At 48.8% G+C, this 25037-nt stretch overlaps 1 protein-coding gene across 5 annotated transcripts in view; it reads left to right on the plus strand.

The window, feature by feature from the left end:
* Nucleotides 1-25037, plus strand: part of ARSG (arylsulfatase G) — a 102452-nt gene that overhangs the window by 23445 nt on the left and 53970 nt on the right. For 4 of the 5 annotated variants that reach the window (XM_032322245.1, XM_032322247.1, XM_032322248.1 and 1 more), the window contains exon 2: nucleotides 14335-15063. In XM_032322245.1, coding sequence (XP_032178136.1) covers nucleotides 14846-15063 — 218 coding nt within the window. In that variant the 5' untranslated portion in view covers nucleotides 14335-14845. Of the gene's footprint in view, nucleotides 1-2106; nucleotides 2175-14334; nucleotides 15064-25037 lie in introns of those variants that run through there. The other variant, XM_032322246.1, reaches the window with a different exon arrangement.

A 25037-nucleotide genomic window follows, 5' to 3' on the forward strand; every position in this document is an offset into this window, starting at 1 on the left:
CATGGCTGCCTAATCCGCGGAGAGCCCCCAGGAGGGGAGGCGCCCGGACGTTTAGGGAGTACGTGCCCCTCATCCCGAAGTCCCCGACCCCAAGGTCACCGTGAACTCAGCGGATGAAGCCCGGAAAACCAGTTATGAGCTTGTCATTGGGGACAAAGCAGTGTGTCGTATCCCCGGCATTTCGGAGCCCGCGGGGGTGCAGACTTGGCTTCCTGGTCTCCACCTCACCTACCCAGGGCCAGTTTGAGACCTGCTCGGAAGCAAAGACCTTATTCTTTGCATTTCCCCGTCGACTTGGATACGGATTGCTCCCTCCACGGGGGGGTTCGAGGAAGTGGTTCTGATGTCAGAAACTCATGAGAGCCTACTTTGGGAGCGCGCGCACGCGGCGGCGCCGCGGGGAGGAGTTGGCAGTTTGAGTTTTAATAAAAATCCCTTTGCAGTCGCCGCTTGCTTTCTCTCACGACTTAGCGATAGGGTCTACTGCGTTAAGTGCCATTGTGTGCTGTTGAAAGCTCTGGCTTGAGTCGGGCGGGGAGCACGTGTGTTCGTGTCAGGTGCTCTGTTACGGGCCAGGGGGCAACTGGTCAGCTTTGCAACCTTGTGGAAGTAAGGTAACTTTTTGGAGGGTCGATTTCCACATCCGTAAAATGGGGTCAGTATCCGTAAAATGGGGTCAGAATTAATTTAGGATGCCTGTAAAGTGTGGATCAAAGTGACTGCCTGTGATGAACCCTTGGTGCCCATTAGCTCTTATTGTTATTTATGGCTGACCATACCGATTACTGACTCCAAGCACCGCCGCCCCCCCCTTCCAGGGATCCTTTTTTTGGGTTGTTCTTCCAAGAATCCACACGTGATGATTAAAAAGAAGAAGAAGAAGAAAAGATTTGAATCCCTGAGATGAAAACAGTGCTAAAGCAGGACTGACTATAAGTGTAATCTTTGAGATTTAGGATCTCACAGTGCATTTAGGACCTGCCACTGTGCTCACTATGGAATCGTCATAGTATCTACTGTTTGGGGTCTTGGGAACCTATGGGTGTAGCCCAGTATTTATAACTGAGTGATTCTGATCAAGTCCTGGAAGTTCCTGGTGCTTGGGCTTCTTGATTTAAAACATTAGGCAAATTATGCCAAAAGTTCTAGGTATGAATGAATGATTGAGAAAGTCTCATCTGAGTATCTGACCAGAGTGAAAAGCACTGGCTGTTGAGGAGGCATAACTGTAATGATGATAGTCATACTAAGTTGCTATTATTTTATTAATATTATTAGGCCTATTAATTTTTGCATGTTTGCTTTGTTCCCAATACTATTAAATGCCATACATGTGAGCTAACATTCAACCCATCAGTAACATTCTGCAGTCAGCACTATCCCCATTGTACAGATGAGAAAAGTCGAGGCACAGAGCACTGCAGGGCTTCACCCAAGGCTTCAGAACATTTATAGACACACCCTGGCCCTTTTGTAGCTAAAGCTCATCCACAGATGACATTTGCCACCTGCATTTGGGGAAGGGGGGTTGGGTTGGAAACCCAGTCTCGGCCTAGTCTTGCAAGCCACAAGCCAGTGACTTTTGCTTGCCCTGGTTAGAGGCTGGCTTCACCTTGGTCCCTTTCCTAGTGAGACCAAGCGTGAAAACCCCTGCTTTTTTCACTCCTCCCGGGAAAGCAAAGAGAGGGAAAGCACTGCATTACCATGCTAATCAAAACCCCCCCAAACAAAACTAACTCTGTTTAGTTCTAAATACGAACAAAAGAACCCTTGGAGTCTGGAGTACAGAACCAGAAAAATCAGGATATTAAGTTCAGGGTTCAGCTCCCCGTTTAGCCTCTTCTGTTGTGTCTGCCGTAACCCCAGTGGCAGCAGAACCCCTGGGGTCTTTCATCTACAGTGGGCAAGGCTGTGACAGTGCCCTTAAAAAGTCCGTCAACATCTTCTGGGGAAATAAATTGGCTCCTGAGGCTCTTCCCCTGGGCTTGCTCTCTCCAGCCATCTTGCTTTGGGTCATTTGCATGAGAACAGATTCCTTTGTGCAAAGTTGGCCAGCCTGTTCTCTGTCTACGTTTATAGCCCTTCTAGTCTTCATGTTGGGTTGCTAGGCAGATATGACCCTGGCTTGCAAATAAGCTCACTGCATTTACCAGCCCGTGAGAACTTAAACTTGGGTAAGTAGATTGAAAGGAATCTTGTCTGGAGCTCGGGGTGGGTCTTCAGAGCAGCCACGAAGAGGAGGAGCACCGGAGGGGACTCCTTTGGGAGGTGTTGCTCTCCCACTCACTCATTTACTCTTCCTCCTCCTGATTCCGCACCACCACCCACCATCTCACCTGAGGGCCTGTGCCAGGAGATGAGTGTGTTGCGGGGGCTGGGGGGGGGGTTGGAAACGGGACCCCTTTTGTATTTGAGCGAAGCGAATTCTTGCTTTAAAACTCGGTATCTGCGTCTCCCGACAGCAGGGAAGCCCACAGGCATTCTCGTAAGAATTCCGGGTAGATCCATGGGGTTTATCTTGTGGGTGGTGGAGCGTCCCCCAATCCCCACATTTAACAGTTTGAAGGAAGACAGGACCCTTCAGATGGGCACATGTGCTCCTGGGGAGATTTGCAGATTTGCCAAGGGGCCTGAGACACAGATCATCTTAGGGCAGTTGTTTTCTGGAACATGAGCTCTGTCCTAAAGCTGATTTGTCCAAGGACCCACTGTGGGGCAGGCCTGGTGCTGGATTAGTCTCCCACGCGTGGCTTCTCCCTCATAACCAGAGCCAGGATCTCACTAGGGGGCTCTGTTCCAGCTGAAACCGTCTCTGGGGCTAATACCCAAATACAGTGCCAGGGAAGCCTCTTTCTTCAAGTCAATATGTCCCATCCCCCACCCATCTTGTAAAGTTGCTTCTGCAGTAGTAAGAGCTTGTCCAAATATACCATATATGTTGTTCGTTGACAAATGATCCCTTATAGTACTAATTGCGATAATAATTCAACTGGGGAGGGATTTTCTTTAACCTTGAAGTGTAAGTAACAATTTCCATTTACAAAGGTAAATTTCAATTTGTACACAAAATCTGTGCTCACAGAAATAGGGTCATTAAGTACTTTTGAATAAATAAGCACATCGTATTGACACAGAATGGAAATACCGTGTTGAAAAAGAGAGAAAAGAAATGATAGACAATTCCGGACCTAATGAATGATGTTCCCATGTAATTTTTAAATGAATGATGATGGTTTTTATATGACTCTGATGTTTATATATTTTTTTAAATGATTTTATTTATTTATTCATTTGAGAGAGAGAGAATGAGAGAGAGTACGAGATGTGGGGAGGGTCAGAGGGAGAAGCAGACTCTGCAGAGCAGGGAGCCCGATGCGAGTCCAGGATCATGACCTGAGCTGAAGGCAGTCGCTTAACTGACTGAGCCACCCAGGCACACAACTCTGATGTTTATCTTACACTGGATACGTTTGAAAGATTGGTGTAAAATCATTTTACTGTAAAGATCATTTATGGATACAATTGAAACAATATCTTTTGAAGCTGTGATGAAGCACTGAACATACTTTAAAACTGTTTAAAACTGCATGTTTGCATTTTTGCTGAATGTTTGCCCCCCCAACCATTCATATGTTGAAGCCCTGACCTCCAGTGTGATAGGATTTGGAGATGGGCCTTTGGCAGGTGATTAGGTTAGATGAGGTCCATGAAGTGGGGCCCCCATGATGGGATGAGTGCCCTTTAAAGAAGAGGAAGAGAGCCTTGGGGGACACAATCAGAAGGCAGCTGTCTGCAAGCCAGGGACAGAGCCCTCACCCAGACTGTGCTGGGCTCTGCATCCCAGACTTCCAGCCACCAGACTGTGAGAAAATGAATTTCTGTTGTTTAAGTCACCCAGTCTAAGGTGTTTTGTTATGGCGGCCTATGCTGACTGACATGGGGAGGGTTTATTGTTTTTCCACATTCTTTTAGAGGATACCCCAGCACAAACATGTGCAGGCCACTGGGGATGGTCTATATTAAAAGGAGGACGAGAAGGCGGTGGTCCCTACCCTCTTGGATCCCCGGGGTGAGAAAACAAACCTGGAGTCACCACCATGGGCCATGTGAGAGAAGGTAGGGTCTGTATAATTGAGAGCTACAGTGTAAGATGCACGTGGGTGTGGACCCTGGAGCCTGAGCTTGAATCCCAGCCCTGCTCTCACCTAACCGTGTCACTTAGCTGGGCGAATCGCTGAACTTCTGTCTACCTCCGTCTGCTCATCCCTGAAAGGGGGATAATAATGCTGCACAGGGTTGTCCTGGTTGGGGGGGTGGTGCTTAGTTCTGTCTTGCTAGGTTAACTGGGTTAAAGTGTGTAAGGGGCTTAGCAGCTTAGTGATGTGCGTTTCTCTAATTCTTGGCTGGGGGGTTGAGGATGGAGACTAGAGAGGCCTAGAACCAGGAAAAACCTTACAAGGACTGGCAAGGGGGAGGGAGAGGGGTGAACAGCAGATGGTGCTGGGTTTGCAGACAGGAAGGTCACCTCCCCACCCATGGCCTCTGATGATCTGACCTCTATCATGCCTGATGTCACTGGGTACGTCTCATTCACTCTACAGTAAGTTTTACTTGATGTTAACACTGATATTTGTTCTTAGACATATTAGTCTTTTTTTTTTAAGGATTTTATTTATTTGAGAGGGAGAGAGAAAGAGAGCAAGAGCAGGGGGAGGGAGAAGCAGACTCCCCACTGAGCAGGTCCCTGGGATCACAACCTGAGTCAAAGGCAGCCCCTTAACCGACTGAGCCACCCAGGTGTCCCCACACGTCTATAGTTTTGTGATCCTCTTTCTACTTAAAGAGAGAAGAAAAAGAGAGAATGCTGCCTCGAGAAAGTCTCTAAAAAACGATCTCGAGCCTATTGTGAACGTACTAACAGCAACACAAGAATCAGGATTGTCGGAACAAAGTGATTTTCATCACATTGCTTTTAGGAATAAATAACATGCCGTGTTACAAGTTTAAGCCACAGTGGCAGTCACGAAATCTAATTGGCCAGGATGGCAAGCATGTGGGACCACTGGGTTTGCCCCGATTTTATCAGGCTTTCTTTGGAGAATTGTTGACGTTGCCCCACCCATCATGTTGCTCAAGGCCAAGGAATAAAAACCTGCTTTCCTGCTATGTTTCTTGCCTAAAGGGAGATGCTGGCTCTCCCCCCCTTCTTGTCTAAACACGCACAGCCTGTCCTGCTGCTCCTTGGAACAATACACAGTGTTAAGCTTCGATTTTAACCCTTTGGGAGCCATGTATCCGCTCATTTCCGTATGGCTAAGGGGATGGTTTGAGGAAGCTGGGAGGCTGCTCCAGGCTGCTCCATGATGGGAGGCCTGCAGGGCCTCTGTCCTGTCATGGTCATGGTTGATGGAGGGCTCTGGCCTCCTTAGGGGAGCCCAGATGCTTGGTAGGGGTCCACGGTAGGACTGGGGACACGGAGTATCCGTCCTTCCCTCCCACAGCCATCACTCTGCCATCTGGGCGGCCTCTGCTCATCGCTGCCCTCATGAGTGCGGTTGTTTCCCGGACCACAAAACCACACCCCAGAGAACGGGGTCCCTCATCTCCAAGTGTTGACTGTCTGGTTCAGAAGACAGGACACTCGCGTGATTATTACCTAAAGCAGCATTTCCCCAAGTGCACTTCTACGAGGGAGGACCTCAGAGGAAGGGGAACTCACAAAGCCCATCTGAGGTTAGGGAAGCAATGAGACAGAGCTGAGCTTTCTCTGGGGCGGGACGGAGCAGGCTTGGCCCTAGTTGTTCGTGTTAGATGCCTTCATTCAGCAAATATTGATTGGACTCCCTCTGGGCTAGGTACCAGGATTATGCAGTGCATAAAACACACAGACATTCTTATCCTGATGCACCTTACAGCCGAGACTTGTGACCTTTCCGGCTGGAGCACCTAGCCCAGGGTCACCAGCAAATCATTTTTCGGATGTTTCTGATATTAACGTGTAATTCCCACTTTCAATGGCATCCAAGGGGAGATTTCCTTCACACCTTCTCTGCATCTCCGCTTAACCTCATACTGTTAAAACTGTCTAAAACCAGATTTGCTGGTAGGCCGTGTACTCCAGAAACCGTGTCAACTCTCACCAGCGTCTGCCCAGACACAGGGACCTAGCTCAGATTTAGCCGGAATGGCACAGACCACCATGGCACCGTGTGACAAGGAACTGTAGTTGGGAGCTTTGAAAACACAAACCAGGAGGACTCTTCACTTTCCCTTTCGCTGGTTTGTGACCATGGCGTTTGTGGCTCCGGAACTGACCAGCAGAGCACGCTGGCAAACGGGTATGACCAAGACAGCCAGGAGCTACACGGAGCCCGGATCTCACCATCGACACCCAGAATAGTTGTGTTTCATATTAATTTTAGGAAGCCTCTGGGCCTGTATCGTACTTTTTTTCAAAGCGTTCTCGTTCTCGTATTTGCTCTCTCTTTATCCTCAACACCACAGGGGCATGAAATACAATGTTTCTGAGCACTTACTGACAGCGGATACTCAAGCTCCATTATCTCACCTACACATTGTGTTTGGTGGCGGGGGAGGAAGTTTACCGTGGCTCTGTTTTTCAGGTAAATGGGTAAACTGAGGCACAGGGATTTTTTTTTTTTTTAATTTTATTTTTTTATTTTTGGTGCTTATCCAAGATCACATAGCTAGGAAACAACGGTGCCAAATCCTGGGCACACATTCTTCTGGAAACAGGTCACCACACTCCCCCAAATCAATTTCCCAAAAGGCACATATGCCAAGTTCTTCATTACACTGAACATGAGGCCCCCCCCGCGCCCCGCCCTCCACCAGGTTTTGGTCTTTCCCCCTACTTCCTATGCCTTGACCTCAGCCTCGGAGGTGCTGGGTTAGGCCCAGCTAGAATCTGTATTAGTGGGCTTGGGCTGCCATCACAAAACACCACAGACCGGGGGGCTCACGCAACACAACGGTCTTTGTCACAGTTCCGGAGGCTGGGAAGTTTTAGAGCAAGGTGCTGGCTGGTTAGGTGCCTGGCGGGGGCTCTCTTCTAACTTGAGGAAGGTCACCTTCTTGATGTGTCTTCACCTGCTAGCGAGAAAGACCCAGCTCTCTGGTCTCTTCTTTTTTAAAAGATTTTATTTATTTATTCAACAGAGAGAGAGAGAGAGAGAGAGAGAGAGCGCACGGGCATGGGAGCAGCAGAGGGAGAGGGAGAAGCCAGCTCCCCACTGAGCAGGGAGCCCAACACGGGGCTCAATCCCAGGACCCTGGGATCATGACCTGAGCCAAAGGCATCTGATGCTTAATGACTGAGCCACCCAGGCACCCCTCTCCGGTCTCTTCTTAAAAGGGAACCAGTCCCATCACGAGGGTCCTACCCTCATGACCTCATCCAACCCCAGTTCCCTCCCAAAGGCCCCAGCTCAATACCATCACACAGGGAAAGAGGGCTTCAACATACAAATTTTGGGAGGACATGAATATTCCACTCCCCGCAGAATCTCCGTGCATTGCATTACAGAGGTAGAATAAAACCTGGGAAAGGAGACATCTGCAAAAATAGAAAACATGGCACGTGGCGTTTAGTAGGAAGTTTCCAATTCTCATGCAAAACTGACACAGGGAATAATGAAAGTTTGACACACGAACCACGGATCAATCTTACCATGACAGGGAGAAGGATCAGAGGGAGGAGGTAGGCCTGCCAGAAAAATTCAGACGTGAATCAGATCTCACTGTTAGATCTACAAGTCAGTGAACACGGAAACGGGGGCTCTGGGGACATTTTAAATCCCACCGCGGGCTACAGTCAGGTCCCAAATTGAGAAATTTCACAGGACAAACAGCTGAATTTATTTACAAATATATTGCAGGGAAGAGAGAGGAGGAACTTATAAATGAAAAGAGAAGAGACACATGAACCAAATGTAATTTGTGGTGGGCTTTGTGCGGATCTAGATTAGAGTAAAAAAAAAAAATTGTAAAAGAATTAAGAAAATAAAATAAAACTTTGGCAAGACAGCAGAGTATAAACGCTGACTTAAACCCTGGTTGGAGTGTTGAGACTACTAACACGTTGTTGTTAATTTTGAAAAGTGGCTGTGAATAGGGTTGTGGTTATATTCTGAAAGAATTCTTATTTTTTAGAGAAACATATAGAAACAATGTTGGGTGAAATTACATGATCCCTGAGGTTCATTTCAGAAATAATCCAGGGTATGTGGAGGACCAGAGACAAGTAGAAGTGGGGACAGATGAAAACGGGCTGGACACGTGCTGATAACTGTTGAGTCAAGATGCTGGGTCCGGACGCATGAGTTTCTCAACTTTTGCATGTTTGACGACTTCTGTAGAATTTACTTATTGCAAATGAGAAGTAAATACTGCTTTGTAAAAAGTCCTTCAAAATTCAGCAAGCAGGGAGCGGATTTCAGGTGATTGACCTTGAGTCTGTGGTGCCTGGTCACATTTCTTGTGACATTTCTTCTCAAGGGGAGGATAGAATTTTAGAGAAATGGTGTCATTCGGAAGCCCATCTACTTTCTCTCTTCTTCTGACATGCGTTTGAGGACCCAGATATAATTTCTCCAGGGCTGCTGAACTCACAGAGGCATGGCCTGATGCTACCTCTGCTCTCCCAAATTGGCTCTGCCACATAGCTTCCTTCTGTGACGGTTCCAACAGGTGGTTTGAGCTAACGCTATGCAGGATGTCGTATGTATGCCCCACACGTGGACGAGCTTCCTGGAATTGTTGGGTTCACAGAAAGAATATTCCCAACAATAGGGTCTGGCTTGCTCCCATTATAAGATAAATAAGTGTTGGGGACATATGGTATCAAGTGATGACTATAGTTAACACTGCTTTTTGGTCTACTTGAAAGTTGCTAGGGCAGTAGATCCTAAAAGTTCTCACCATGAAGAAGAAACCATTTCTCTCTCCCTTTTTTCTTGTATCTATAGGAAGTGATGGATTAAAAAAAAAAGATTTTATTTATTTATTTGAGAGAGATAACAAGAGAAAACACGAGAAGGGAGTAGGGAGAGGAAGAAGCAGGCTCCCTGTTGAGCAGGGAACCTGACCCAGGACTCCATCCCAGGATCCTGGGATGGTGACCCGAGCCAAAGGCAGACGTTTCACTGACTGAGCCACCCAGGAGCCCCAGAATGCGGTGGCTGTTAACTAAACTTATTTTAGCGATCATTTCACAGTATATATAAATCACATTATCACATTGTATACCTTAAGCTTAGACAGTCCTGTGTGTCAATTACATGTCAATAAAACTGAAAGAAAAAGAAATAGAAAAAAAAAAATCACCTTTACCTCTTCTGTTGAGCTAAGACAGACCCCCCCAGATATACTCTAAAGAAAGCAATCTTTCCGAGCTGCCACTCCCCCCCCCCCCCCGCCCCGAACTGGCCTGTTAGGGAGGACCTCAGGACAAAGGAAGGGACCACAAAGATGTTTGTCTGTTTTTTCCCATGAGGATCTTGATTACACACAGACATTAAATAACCCTGAATAACTGTTCGTCTGGTTCCCCAGACCGTCTGGTTCCTCACCGCTTGCACCTGGATGCGGGCGATGCCAAATGCCAGGAGTTGCTCACTGTTAGAGTCATGTGAGCACAGGTGGGCACCGAGAAGGAGTGCCACCACCTTAGATTTTGTGCCCTGGTCACTGGGCTTGCCTCTCCCCCGCGCCGTCTCTCACCTGGGCTCTCCTGGACAGGTGCAACTGACCCCTGATTCTCCCCTTCCCTTTCCACCCCGTTTTCCTGGCAGGGCAGGGGCGAATTCTGGGATGTGTGGGTTGGAACTCAGGCTTCCTCCCTCCGCTGTTTGCTGCCCTCACAGTGACAGCCCTTTGCCCCGCTGGCCTCCCTGCCTGGCAGTCCTCTCTGGCGCACAACGTCCCATAGCTGCACTGCTTCCTCTCTTACGTCCTGCAGAACCTTCTGGAAGCATCACCTTCTCCACAAGGCTGTCCCTGGACCTCACTTTGCACCCCATGAGCTGCTTCCCCTTGATTTTTTTCTCCCCAGCACTAACGTTTGGCTCATTTCATTTCTTCCCCCGCGCTCCCCCCAACCACCACCCCCCACACCACCAGAAAAGAAGCAGCTTGAGGGCAGGATTTTGTGTTTCTTTCCCTGCTGTACGCACAGCATCTAGACTGAGGCCTGTCGTTTAGTCTGCGTTTGCTGGACAAGGCACGGGGGTGGGAGGGTGTGGAGGGGTCGTGATGGGTGCAGACTGCACGTGGGCAGCCGAGACCCGAGGCTCCACCCCCTCCCCCTCCGGCCGTCCCCCTGTGACTCCTGGTCCCCGCCGACGCATGACCATGCTACGACTTGGCAGGTAAAGGAACAGAACTCGGCCGCCGGAGATCACGCTCCTCCTGCGCCTCTCTCTTTTTTGGCCTTGGCTCATCAGAAGCTTTGTCTCTGGAAAACCAACAGAGCCCTCTGCCAGAAGTTCTGCCCAACCTTCTTGTTATTTCAGCTGTTCTCAAGGCCCTCTAGCAGGCTGCTTGGCCGCAGGGAGGTCCTCGGGGAACCAGGTCAGGTGGTGGACTCCCAGGCCTGGGCTTCAGACACCGTAGCATGTCTTCGGTTGACTCACGCCATTCCGTTCCCGGCCCTTCTGGCCGACCACTGCCTGCCAGTCCTTCTACCGCTCAAGAGCATCTTTCCCCAGAAGCGAACCCAGAACCAAAATTTAGCAGATCCAGAACACTTGCTTTCCAGTAGGGTTCGTAGAGAAGAAGACAGATCATTGCTGAGTGGATGGACAACTCAAGTTCACCCTCGGGCTGCCCGGGGAGCATCGAGGTGTGGGGGGTGGCTCATACTTGCGCCCAGCAGGGATCTATCCCAGTTTGTTCTGCTTGGATGGAGCACATGGGTCTTCCTTGAGGGATTGTTGTGTCAGGTGGTCACGTTCCTTCCAGCCCCGTGGATGGAGAAGTGGACGCTCTATTTCCCAAAGACTCCCCTTTTCTTCCTTAGACCACAGACAATGCTCCCTGCCTCTGCCCACTCTCCCTTCTGAGAGGGGCAGGGTGGTGCATAAAGAAAATTGGGAAGAGAACCTCAGATGAGGGGTGAAAAGTCTCAGGCTGCATCTTTTAAAAACCTCCCCCCAGCTTCACTGAGATGTGATCAACAAAACGTGTATGTGTTTACTGCGTATGATGTGATGCTTTGATTACATAGACAATATGAAATGATGTCTACAGTCTCATGAGCATGCCCATCACCTCGTGCAGTTGCACGTGTTTTACATTTTTTGTGGTGGGGACACTTAACACCTACCATTCTCCTCTTTGCTTCTATGTGTTGGACTTTTTTAGATTTCATGTGTAAGTGAGATGATATTTGTCTTCCTGTGCCCAGCTTACTGCACTCACGGTAATGTCTTCCAGGTTTATCAAGGTTTTTGCAAATGGCAAAACTTTCGTTTCCACGATCCTCCTTTTTCAAGGCTGAATACTATCCCATTGCGTATAGATTCTACATGCCGCACATTTTCTTTCTTTGTTCGTTCGTGGACGCTGAGGTTGTTCCCATATCTTGGTGATTGTGAATAATGCAGTCAACACAGGATGCCAATATCTCATGATACTGATCTCATTTCTCTGGATAGATACCCAGAGGTGTGATTGCTGGATCATATGGTCATTTTTAATTTTTTAAGAAACCGCCATCTTGTTTTCTATAATGTCAGTTTGGAGCTCAATCAAAGTCCATGGCTTTGGGTCCATTCTTTGAATGTCTGGTTTGCCTTTTCACTGTAGTTTAAAAAAATAAATGGGAAAAGATTAAATATCTCCCTGGAGGTAGGGGCATGAAGGATAATGCAATGGCATCCTGGCTAAATTAGCTTATTTCCATTTGGTGAAATTTTTAAGTATTAATGATTCTCTTTGAAAATCCTCAAAGGAATGTTTTATCATGGAACTGTTAAGAAAAACAATCTGTTTATTTGTGTTCCCACCTTAATTTCAGCTTTTTTCTTAAGTGAATTTTTTTTCCCCTGGAGTCCTTCGCGTTGGGTCATTCCAAAATGGATTACTGAGCAAGAATGAGGCCACTCTAGAGTTCCAAGCTAAGTAGCTTTAAGAAGAAAAGCCTCCTATGATTGTTGCTAATGGTCAGAAGCCAGTAGAATGAGGCTGGGAATCAACCAGCAGGTCAACAAGTGTTTGTTGGGCGCCCTCCTTGTGCAAGGGCTCTTTCTTCTTCTAGAAAGGGAGAAATCTTTGGGGCCTCAAGATCAACAAATACTGGTTGAATCTAATTGAGTTTGAAAGAATAACTCTCCTCTTGGAAAAGAGAAGAATTTGCATTTCTGAACAATTGATTCATTCGCCTCCAGATGACCATGACTGTTTACTTGAACTCCCTTTTATTTTGATTAAGTATGTATCTGCCCATCCTTTTGAGTTTATCTGGGTCTTGCAGAATTTACATACACAACCGCCCCCATCCGCTTGGGCTGGCAGTTGGGTTGGCTTCCTCAAGGGAAGGGATACAGAACTGCACATCACGTCTATCGTAATGCCAGCCCCAGTAGCATCTTTATGTATTTGTTCTCCTCTAATCCTCTCAATGGCTTGGGTGTCCCAACAGCTTTTTTACTCAGTCTAGAATTTCAAGTCTGTGCCTCTTTAGGAACCTTGTAAATTTAGGGCTTTCAAGTGAAGTTGGGGTGATATGGTTTTATTCTATGGTCCCCATTTGCAATCTGCAGCTGAAAACATAACCTTCAATTCCTGTTTTTCTTTCTTTAAAAAAGATTTTATTTATTTATTTAAGAGAGAGAACGTGCAAGAAAGAGCAAACAGAGTGGGGGGGCAGAGGCAGAGGGAGAAGCAGGCTCTCTGATGAGCAGGGACCCCCAACACCGGGCTTGATCCCAGGACCCTGAAATCATGACCTGAGCCAAGGCAGTGGCTTAACCAACTAAGCCACCCAGGCGCCCCACAGTTCCTGTTTTTCAAAATTCGACCTGATTTGTGCTTTTCGTCTTGTCACTGAAGTTGCATTATCTCCAGTAGGTTAAGCATCTCCAGTTTACATTCATTTTCTCCTTGGATAAGAATCATGATGTATTTCTTTCTAAGCCTTTTGGTGCTCCAAGTGCGATTTAAGGGCGATAGAGGTCTCACCCGGGAGCTTGTTAAACATACCCCAGCCTTTTTCCTATGAACCTGCATTTGATAAGGCCTGTAGCTGACTTCTATGTACACCCAAGTGGGAGAAGCTCTGGTTGAGCACGTCTTTAGATTTTAATAAAAATTACATCATCAAGATATAAAGGGACAATTTCCATTAACCTTTTTTGGAAATGCTGACATTTTATGGTGAAACATTTCAAACCATAAACTCAAATGTTCTACCTTAAGTACCTGAACACTCTCCACTAGATTATACCATTAATTTTCTTTAAAAAAAATTTTTATTTATTTATTTATTTGACAGAGAGAGAGATCACAAGTAGGCAGAGAGGCAGGCAGAGAGAGAGGGGGAAGCAGGCTCCCCACTAAGGAGAGAGCCCGATGCGGGGCTTGATCCCAGGATCCTGGGATCATGACCTGAGACGAACCAAGGCAGACGCTCCACCAACAGAGCCTCCCAGGCATCCTTGAGTGACTTTTTCCTTGACAGTTCCAATAAAACTTTATTATACAGACACTGAAATGGAAGGACCCTGGGATCATGACCTGAGCCGAAGGCAGAGGCTTAACCCACTGAGCCACCCAGGTGCCCCGTATACCGTTAATTTTCTTCACGTTTCTTTTTTTCTCGAATGATCATTTTCCGTCAAGAATTTTACAGAGAAATAGTAGTTGACAGCATGACCATTAGAAAGAATCATGTCTTGATCACACAGATCTCACTCTTTCTTCTAGAATTTTCAATGGGTTTGAGAAGGTCATGATTTCTTGGGAATCAGAGAAGCGTGGTAGGGTGGGCGTGGGGAAGAGCTGGGATTTCACAGAGCTGGGCGCTGGCCCTCGCCCCGTCCAGGGCACCGGGCCTCAGTGTCCCCATCCGTGTAGTGAGTGAATTCAGAGGCCTCCTCGCTGATGGCGCTCCCAGCCCCGTGATCGGAGGTCCATCCCCAGCACTCTCATCACCATGCCTCAGGTGGAGAAACGGATGAACCAGCTACATCGTCGTCGAGTGAGAAGGAAAACATCTGTTGGCATGGAAAAGAGATTATTTCCTAAGCTACTGAGTACAACACAGCTGCTCTGGCAGATTTAACTCTGTTTTCTTGTCAATTTTTGTTCTTTCAGGAAACCTTGCAGAAACATGAAGCCGTCAACCATCTGGAACTGAGAAACTCACTCGAGGCTGACTGCGGCTTCTAGAACGTCCAGGTGTTCTGCAGATGGGAGAATCGATCCTGTACTCACCAGCTGGAGTCCCGAACACAGACGCACGGCTCCGGCGCCAGCGCTGACATCCCCGAGTCCAGACGGGTCCTTTGCTAAGTGGCCAAAGAGCCGTTGTTGACACTGAGGGCTGACGGTCGCGCACACAGCCGGTCCCTCCCTCGGAGCTGCAGGGGGACAAACCACATTCAGGGTTGCAAGTTTCCTGACTCTCTTGAATGAGGATTCCAAGTGGGGACTCATTTCTGTAAGCTCACCACCCTTCTAGGGACCACCCCGAGCAGGACCACCACCACCGGTATCTTCTTGCCAACTCTCTGCCCTGAACGGGAGCAGGAGGAAGCTCTCAGAAAAATCTCTAGTTGTGGCCCACGGTCACTCCAGACAACTCTTACCCTCCCGTCACCCCACCATGGGCTGGCTTTTTCTAAAGGTTCTGCTTGTGGGGGTGACTTTCTTGGGAGGCCTGTATCCGTTTGTGGATTTTTCCTACAACGGGGACACAAGAGGCCAGAAGCCGAATTTCGTGATCATTTTGGCAGATGACATGGGGTGGGGGGACCTGGGGGCGAACTGGGCAGAAACAAAGGACACTGTCCACCTGGATCAGATGGCTGCTGAAGGAATGAGGTAAGTCTTGAAGAGGGCGAGGCAGCATCCCTTGGGATGCCGGACTCTCTGCGGGAAGGGTCAGCCTAGTGCCCTTGAAGAACAATTGATGGGTCCGTGTTGACTTAGATAATTGATTGACTAATTTGGTTTGAAGCCAGTACAGCATCTTGAAGAAATCCATGCACTCACCCGTCTGATAACATTCAGGGTACATGTGTGTGCCTGTGTGTGTGTGTGTGTGTGCGTGTGCATGTGCGTGTGTGTGTGTGTGTGTTAAGAGCTAGGAATACAGAGGTGAACAACTTAACTCTGCTACTTATCGTCTGCGGGAGGGGACAGGTTACAAAGAAAGTCGTATTGAGGACACGAGCCTGCATCGGGGATTTTTGGAGTCTGCAAGGGAGGCTGCAGAATCCAACTGGGGGTTCGGGGGAGAAGTGACCTTTGAAGAACAGGGAGTCAGCGACGCACACGAAGGTAAGAGGACTTAGCTGTGAGCAGACAGGACTTACTGGTCTGAAGAAGGGCACATATAACTCCAAGGGACCATCAAAGGGAAGGGCTTGTGTATCCCAGTGGGTCTGGATGTTCATAAGCCCCTTTCCTGCTCAGAAAGAGGACACGGATCAGAGCGTTCAGACTTCTGGGTACACATCTTAGGCGGACGGCGATCTGACCCCCCAGCTCAGATCCTACCGGCGCTGCGTTTAACTCGGCCGTCCGGCTCAGTGGGAATCATTCCAGCTAGCTGGTTAGGACCCTGCTGGGGCCATCGCCACAGTGTCTCAGCCACTTGTATCCTGGAGCCCAGAGCTTCCGTGGTGATACAGACCCTCGGGGCTCCCCGCATCTGGTCTCCCCTACTCTGGTCCATCCACCCCAGCTCGGCCAAAGTGAGCTTTCGAGGAACACTCCTCTGCTTCCAGTTCTTCAGAGGCATTTTGTGGCCCTAGGGATCCAATCCCAACTCTGTACTGCAGCTTACAAGACCAGCCCCTCCTCCACACTCTTCTCTGTGCAGCCCCTCTGTTCACTTGGGGCCTCCCTGGGTCTGGGCCTCAGCTCGCTGATTCCATCTTCCTGGTGCACTTTCTACTGCTTCTGCTGAGTTAGGTTCTACTCACCACTTGGGGTCTTGCTACCTCCCGAGATCCTCCGGGAAATCATTCTCAGATGTTGCCAGGTTCTCTGTCCACCATCTTGCTTCTCCCCGTGGTGATTGTGTAACCAGATGACCACCTGTTTCGGGTTGAGTAGAGGGCTACTCCCCCCTCATTCATGCCCATCTGGAACCTCAGAATGTGACCTCATTTGGAAACAGGGACTTTGCAAATGTATTTCCTTTTTTTTTTTTCTTTTAAGATTTTTTTAAAAAAAGATTTTATTTATTTGAGAGACAGAGACAGAGCACAAATGGGGGAGAGGGAGAAGCAGACTCCCCACTAAGCTGGGAGCCAAACATGGGGCTCGATCCCAGACCCTGAAATCATGACATGAGCGAAAGGCAGATACTTAACCGACTGAGCCACCCAGGTGCCCCTTAGTTGTGGATCTTAATGATACTTCCATTGAGGCTGGGCCGTAAATCCAGTGACTAGTGTCCCCATAAGAGGCGAGGACACAGAGAGACACCCAGAGGAGGTGATGGGAAGGCAGAAGCAGGGAATACAGTGACATGTCCCCGAGCTGGGAATGCCAGGGACCGCTGGCAGCCACGAGAAGCCAGAAGAGAGGCATGGGACAGATTCTCTTTCTGAGCTTCCAGAGGGAAATCAACCTTCCTGACATCTTGATTTCAGACTTCCAGCCTCCTGACCCGGGAGAGAATTACATTTCTGTCCTTTAAAGCCTCTCGCTCCTGCTCATGTGCTGTGGTAGCCAAGGAAAATCAGACACCTCCCTTCTATCTCCAGCCTTCAGGAAGAAAAATGTCTCTTCTTCCCCACTTGTACTCCTAGCACAGAGCACAGTGTCTGGTGCCCAGGAGGCAACTTATGCATCATTGTGTATCGGTGAATGGGCTTTAGGTTAAGATCCCTTGACATGTCATCCCCAATTCTGTGTGTTGGAATTTTCTTTCTTTTTTTTTTTTCAAGAAGAGATTTAATCCATAGCATTGACTAGATCCTTTCAGGGAACCGGGTGGCCAAATACTTAACAACTTCCGCTTTTGGTGTCGAGTGGGTTTGTGGGGAAGCATCTGGCCCATTATTGAAACCGAGATTTCTGAGGCCTGGACCCTCCCCTTCCAAGCTGTCCCCCCGCCCCCCCCCCCAACTTTGTCTCATCCCGAGCAGAAATGGCCCCTTGGGATCCAGAAGCAAGCACTGTGTGCTGGACTCTCCTATTTCTTCTTCCCCTTGTGAAAGTATCCTCTCCATCTGGGCCTTGTGACAGGGGCCCGGCGGCCGGCCCTCTGGCCCGACGTCTGTGTCCGCCGCAGCTTTTCTCTCTGTGCTTTGTTGACAGGAAAGCGGGCTTCCTGTGAGGCCACGGATTGATTCATCGCTGGCTCGGCCCCTGCCTACTCACGGCCGGTGGGGAACCATGACTTTCAGACAAGAACTCCTATTGCCAAACAGGGTCTCTGGGTGACTTGAGAAAGTGTCTTTTTTCTTGTCTCTTTCCTTTTAGAATATTGCTTCCTCGGACTCCCAGGACAAATTACCACCCACCGTGTGCTTCAGGCAGCTCCTACTTATCCTCTCAGGGGTCAGGAGACTTAAAAGTCCTGAATCAAGGTGTCAGCAGGGTTGGTTCTTTCTGGAAGCTCCAAGGGAAAATCAGTTTCATGACCCTCTTCTCGATTCTGGTAGCTGCAGGCCGTCCTGGGCCTCCGGGGCTTGTGGACGCATCGCTTGGTTCTCTGCCCCGGCTCTTTGCCTTACGGGTGCGTGTTTAACTCCCCTTCTTCTCGTAAGGCCACCGTCACTGGCTTTCGGGCCCAACCTCATCCAGTATCAACTCGATTACATCTGCAAAGGCCCTATTTCCAAATAAGGTCATGTGCACAGGTTCTAGGTTGACATGAAGTTGGGGGTGGGGGGTGCTTGTCAACCCAGAACAATGAGCCAACGACCTGTATCTTTACCCCTGCTCCTCCCATAATCTGTAATGTAGCAGGTGCTGGATGAATGAGTGTCGCTCTAAAGACTAGCAATCCTGCTGAAGAGGTCAGCCTCTGGCGTCAGGCTCTACTGCTTTCCATCTGTAGGACTCTGGACAAGTTCCATCAACACTTGGAGCTTTGTTTTCTTCTTCTGGAAATGGGGACCATGGTAGCACCCACCTCAAAGGATGTTGTTGGGATTAAATTAAGTAATCAGAACCCGTGCAGGTAGTTAGCACAGAGCCTGGCTCTCGGTAGACCTGCATATGTGTGAGTTACAGTTAACTTTGGTATTGGCATTAGAAATAATACCCACCTGAATTGTCGATGTGAATTGGCTTCTCCGCGTAACGAAAGGTCTAGATGATACTTCACGGAAGGAGACGTGGGTTCCGGAGACAAATCCTTGTTACTCTCTAGGTGGACCGTCCACAAGGAGCCAACATCTGTATTTGAATCACACGTGACAGTTGCGGTAATGGATAACCCATGCTGAGCACGTGGGAGCTTCCCGGCTTTGGGCATCACCCCCCGTTAATTCTGGCCACCTCCCTGTGCTTCTTTTCTTTCACAGGTGAGGAAGTCAAGGTCAAGCCACTTGCCCCAACTTGGCTGTCTCCTTGGGATCTGCTTGAGTCTTGAGTCTATTCCTTCCTGGACCAAGTCCCCAAGGCAACCCTTAAGTGTCTCCATGACGTTTCCCTGCCAGCACACACCAGCAGTGTGGGTTTTTTTGGTTGTTGCTTTTTTTTTTTTTTTTTAATTCCCCACTTACTTAGGATAGATGCAATTTTCCAAATCTGTCATTGGAGCAGGCACCATTCACAGCATAACCATGATGGCATCAAGGTTGCAGAACAAAAGGATTCCTTGGGGGAAGAAAGGCAGAGATGTTAGTCCCCCAATTTTGGTTCCTTACAGACATCCTAACTTCCATGTACATAGCGGTAACTGTGGCCAGAACCCCCACAGTCCCGAGGGTTATGATAGACCTTAGTCACGTACAGTCGTTCCAGGTCAAAGAGCGTCCCTATCATGCTATCACATAGGGGGGACTGAAGCCCAGACAGGAGGGAAGTGATTTTACTACTCCAGTGGCTTTCCAGCCCCCATGTGGGGGCCGGTTATCCACTTTGCAGATCGATTCCATTAAAAATAACGATGAACAATTTATTTGTGAAAAAAAATGAAGTCTCCGGAAAGTAGTGGACGTCTCTTTATCAGAAGGCATCGCTGTTCTGGGCTCCCAAGCATTCAGCGACAGCCCACCTGGGCACTTCCAAGTGACTGGGCCCCTCGCACCTGTCAGTGCGTTCAGCAGACAATGTACCTTTTGCCCTTGACCCGGTGGGCTGGGCGTTTTGTCACTGTCCGGTGCAAATCTGAGTTGAGCGGTGCTGTTGAACATGAAAATTTAAGAAACAATAAGATAATGCAAGGAAAATCAAAATGTTGGAATTTAGGTGAAAAGGCCAGAGACTTGGTAATGAACTAAAACTCAAAACTTTTCAAACAACTGGAGAAAGGGAGTCCAAGACAGCCTGCGTGGCCACGGGAACTAGCGGAAGGAAGCACTCATGCTTTAAAAAAAAGGGGAAAAATAGTATTTCACTGGGATCTCTTCCAGATCTTAGGAGAGAGTCAACTCTGAAAATAGTCACATCATTTAAATGATTACGAGAACCCGGTGAATAACCTTGATAGTGCGACATGAGCTTGGTTCTTGTCCCCTGCACACCAGAGAAGGCTTTCACCTTGTTCACCTTGTGATGATCCAGTAACCGATTCTTGGCAATTCTAGGAGTGAGCGGTGACTCCTGGCTGATGCCTGGGTTCTGGTAGCGGCTTAGGGTGTCCAAACTGGGGTTTGAGCACCTGAATGCTCATGACCTCTAAGTCTCTGGGGGGAAGTGGGCCCAGCCAAGCAAGCCCAGATCCTGGATGATCACGTAGAGTCTTCTAGGCTGGCTCAGAAATCAGGCTGACCAAACACTGTAAACCATTCACTCGTGCGGACCGACTTGGAAGTATGTTACCTTTGCCCCTTGATTTCCTTCCATCCTGCTTCAGCCCTTCTGGGCCCCCAGTCTAATCTGAGTCAGGCCAGTTCTGCTGCTGAGCAGAGGCTCGGACTTAGCTAGGAACCAAAGATCAATATTCATCACTGGAAGGTCAGAGGCTCCCAAGGGCTTGAGTCTGTTTCTAGAAAGGGCCTCGGAGAGGAATGAATTGATCTGTCAATTTAGTCAAACACCTCGTGTGATTTCTGCTCTCAGCATTGGTTTTCTGCAAACAGGCATCTATCCTGTTAGCTCTCAGAGTTTTCTTGGCTAACCTGTTGCCTTCGGGAGGGTTTTGCAGCAAAAATCCCGAGGACACTGGGAGCTGGGCTGGCATTCACAAAGGCAGGGGATGGTAGTGAGGTCTTCCTGAGAGCTAGGGTGAAAAGAACATTCTGAGTGAGACTTACAAGAGAAAGATTCCCTCCCCGCATGTAAACCCTGTTCAGTTTTATCTCCATTCCTTCCCCCACAGTGATTCAGACTCAGGGTCGAGGGAAAAGAGCCTCTTGTCCTGTGACCTTCCCCACTAACTTCGAGAAATTTGCTCAGCATTACTGGACAGGCCACTTTATATCTTTGCCCTCAGGTAGTACATCCAAAGGACATAAAATCACGCCAATGCCCACCTACCAGCCGGGCCAAGGTGAAGCCTACACAGAGGGTTCAGCAGGGTTTAGGCTCGTGGTTCTGTTTAATAGATGGGAACCAGCAGGAATAACACTGTCTAGATAACACCCAAGCTTCGAGAAAAGGAACTGAACTACTAGCCCGTGAGGCCTTGGTGCCAGCCTGCTTCACACCACAAGTTCAAAATTGCCTGTCCAGCGGCAATTTCATGTAATTTGGCAAGGAATCTCCGCTAAGAGTCCATCATAGGACAGATTCTGGGAGACTCCAGCCAACTGTGCCCTAAGAAGCTCCAAGCAGGTGGTGAAGAAGCTAAGAAAAGCAGCTTTTATTTGTATGTATTTATTTATTTATAAAGATTTATTTATTCTTCTGAGAGAGAGAGTATGAAGGGTGGGCAGAGGGAGAGGGAGAGAGAGTCTCAGATAGACTCTGTGCTGAGCGCAGAGCCGGATGTGATCCCATGACCCTGAGGTCACAACCCTGAGATCGCGAGTTGGGCTGAAACCACGATCAGTCGCCTGACCAACTGCACCACCCAGGCGCCCCAAGAAAGGCGGCCTTTAGCATGCAGAATGGAAATGCGCTGTATGAGGAGGAAACCACATACCTCCTGCTCTCTCCGACTCGGGGCTTTAGTCCCCTGGATTGGGTGGAACTGAACTTGGATCCTCTGGGATGGATTGAGCACATTGCTTATCCCTTGGTCACAGTCAAGAATGAGAAATGTCTATGCTGGGCTTCTCGCCTTTTGGATGATCGAACCAAGAGCCAGAGCATGTTAAAGACATTTGCGTGGAGCTGCAAAAAGAGAGAGGCCATTGCTCCAGAGGGAAGCCACGAGGTACTGGACCTCACTGTTGAGGCCTTAAAGATGATAAGAATTAGCCAGATGAAGGGGGAGGAAAGCGTGTTGTAGGCAGAGGGAAAAACAGGAGCAAAGACCCAGAAACGAAAGGTGCCCTCTCACTGGACATAGATTACTGGAGGCTCCCGCAGGCACTGTCCTAGATGCTGGGAAGCCATCCCTCATCCAAACAAGAAACGGCCATTCCAGTGGTGGAGCATGGCTGGGACAGGGAATGTGAGGCTGGACCGAAGGACGAGGCCGCTGGTGAAGGGTCTCATGCACATGTTCAAGTGTTTGGCTTGGTCCTGGACGCAGTGGGGGCCCTGAGGACTGAAGACATCGGCCTGCATTTGAGATGGATTGCTCCAGCTTCCCCGGGGTGGCCCACACTGGCAGCTGGGAGGGCAGGGGGCAGATTGCAGGAGCGTCCGGGATGGCATGGCTTAGGGCTGTGGTAACCGGGAGGTGTCCAATTTAAGAGGCACCAAGATGCCCGTGTGTGTGTGTGTGTGTGTGTGTGTGTGTGTGCATCTTGTCATGCGCCTTGCGTGTGTCCGTCCTTGAGCAAAATTGTACTCATATCCACAACGAGGATGTGGAAAGGAAAGGGGGAAATTGCTAAGGATCATACCCAGCTCAGCTGCAGGAATCTTTTTTTTTTTTGAAAAGAGCAAGAGTATGGATGGATGGATGGATGGATGGACGGGTGAGTAAACCAAACCCACCAAGTGTACTCTTTGCTGCCTTATTTGCATGTAGTTTACAAAAGGCCTGCACATCAGTGACCCCATCTGACAACTTTCTGAGCGCTGACTTGGCGGTCTTCCCATTTAACAGAAGGCAACATGGAGGCCAGGCTGCACTGGTGGGTCCCACCAGAGTTTTTCTCCAGTTCTCACCTCCTGCTCTGTCCCTCCAAACACAAAGGCCACAGCAAATAATTTTTAAAACCTATTTCTGCCTCCAGGACTTTAAATTATGAATGGAGCGAAGACAGTTCTCATTCTAGGCCCACCACAGTTCAGACAGTGGCCCCAGCAAGCCTTGTCATTCTATTTTAAATTCCTCATAGATGAAGGCTGGATAGGCTTAACTTCGCACGTTATGTCTCTCCAGGGCCTTTTGGGACAGCGTTTCCAGCACTAAAGTTTTCTGATTCTAATACCCACAATTTATGCGATGGTGATTTGCTTTGGTTTCTGTCTGGCTGTGGCTAAATTTGCGTTGATTTTCCTGTTAACTGGCGGCTGTCATGTCTGGCTCTCTACTTCCAGCCTGCCTTTACAATCTATGTTCAGACTTTAATTAGGACCCCTGATGTTGAACTGGCCTGAGCCTGCCCAGATAGATTTGGGGAAAAACAAAAAAGAAGCTTTCCAAGCAGCAAGACCATTTTATTGCTTATTAACTAGTCTCTGCCAAATGGAGACAGAGGCTGGGAGAGAGGAGAGATGACGGGCAGGTCAATTCACTGGGCTGCATGGGGTGTTGGTAGTATTGGGGGGATGCGGAGTATGGTGAGGGTACCGACAGGATTCCCCAAAGACTTGGAAATAAGGGAGAGAAGATGGTTTCTGAGCATCAAGCGATGCGAACGTTAACACAAGCTGGGGACTAATTGAACCCTCAAAGGCATCAGTTTGAGCGATTTGGGGCCAAATGGACAAATGTATGTTTTCCAACTAAATGACCTCTTCACGTTTTGTTTGCTCGCCCGCCAGAGTTTGCCGGAGTGGCTCCATGCCACCAAGGCACGCTGTCTGGGGCTGCCCTTGCAACTCCGACCCTGCCCTCACAGAACCCGCAGTCTGGGGAGGAACTCAAAGTTACACGTGCCGTAGAAATGCATGGCAGCGATTCCCACGAGGGTGGTGGTGTGTGATCAAGGAGAGCCCATCCCCAGGACGGCTGTGAAAGACAGCCAAGCAGAGACAGTATCTAGGCAATGCCTTTCGGGTTCAGCCCACGGGTACTGGTCCACAGTAGAAGAGGTGGCTTCAACAATAGGAATTATTTTTTCACCGTTCCAGAGGCTGGGAAGTCCAAGATCGGGTTGCTAGTGGGGTTGGGTCCTGCTGAGGACCCTCTCTGCAGGCGGTCCTCGTCTCACTGTGCTTCACAGGGAGGGGGAAGAGAGAGAGAGAGAGAGACCTCTGGTTTCTTCCTCTTCTTATAAAAACACTAATCCTATCATAGGGACTCTACCCTCATGACCTTATCTAAATCCAGGGACCTCCCCAAGCCCCCACCTGCAAATACCATATAGTAAAATGTAGTGTAGGGATTTCAGTCTCACGTGCTAGGGCAGAAAACTGTGATTCATAGCCTTTGTGCAGCGCAGACCCACTGACAAAGATTGGTCCTTAGAGGATGGTATTTCCCTAAACTTAGCAAATGGAAGGATTTTTCTCTAATCCATTAGAATTATCTTCACATTAATTAATTCCATAATCACCAAGGCAAACTTTGGATTCTGATTTCCCCTGTAGTTGTTGACCCCTGTGACACTGTGGTTCCTGCCCTCATCCCTGGAGCGAGTTGGGAGATAGTCATTCTGGTGTTTCTCTTGGGCTCATGTGGTTCGTGCCGATGTGAGTCAGGCTCTTGGGGCGGACACCACTAAAGGGGAGTCTGGGGACCTCCCTAGCCCAAGACTAGTCACCTACCTAAGGTAATTCCCTCTGGGTTTACCTTACCAAAGCTCCTGATTGGCCCAGTGCCAGCCAGTCTTCTCTCCGAGGTAAAGGTAGCAGAAAGAACATGGGATTTTTGGTTGGGGACGCCTGACTTAGGTTCTAGCTCTATTGTTTCCCAAATATAGGGCTCTACAGTCTTGCCTACGGCACAGTGACAGTCAGAGTAAGGTGCCTCTACACCCATACCAGCTGCACGGGCTTGGGAAAGCTGCTGAAACTCTGTCTGCCTCATCTCCCTTATCTATAAAATGGGAATCCTAGGCATTCAAAATCAGACGTGCAATACAACTGGGGTGGCAGTCCTTCGATAAACGGCAGTTATTTCTATTAAGATAATAATAAAGTTAATACCTATTTCTACTTTAGGTCTCAGCTTCTGTGCACATTCCTTCGAGAATTGCTCGCTTCCTCAACATGCCTATATGCATGCCTTGCGTGTTTTCGGAACCCCCTGTGCTGACTGTTCCCGGAGCTCTCTCACACTCTGGGGTTAGCCAGCTCCCTTCCTGAACTCTGGGCCACCCTAGGGCAGGGCTTGATGCTGTTCCGTGACATTCTGGGCTCCTATCCTGTTACACCCACACTGGGGTAGCCAAGACTCTCGGGTTTTAAGTGGAAGCAGCACAGCTCAGCCCGCCTGTGCACAA

Source organism: Mustela erminea, chromosome 18 (assembly GCF_009829155.1).
Source record: "Mustela erminea isolate mMusErm1 chromosome 18, mMusErm1.Pri, whole genome shotgun sequence".
In the NCBI taxonomy this organism is placed as follows: Eukaryota; Metazoa; Chordata; class Mammalia; order Carnivora; family Mustelidae; genus Mustela; species Mustela erminea.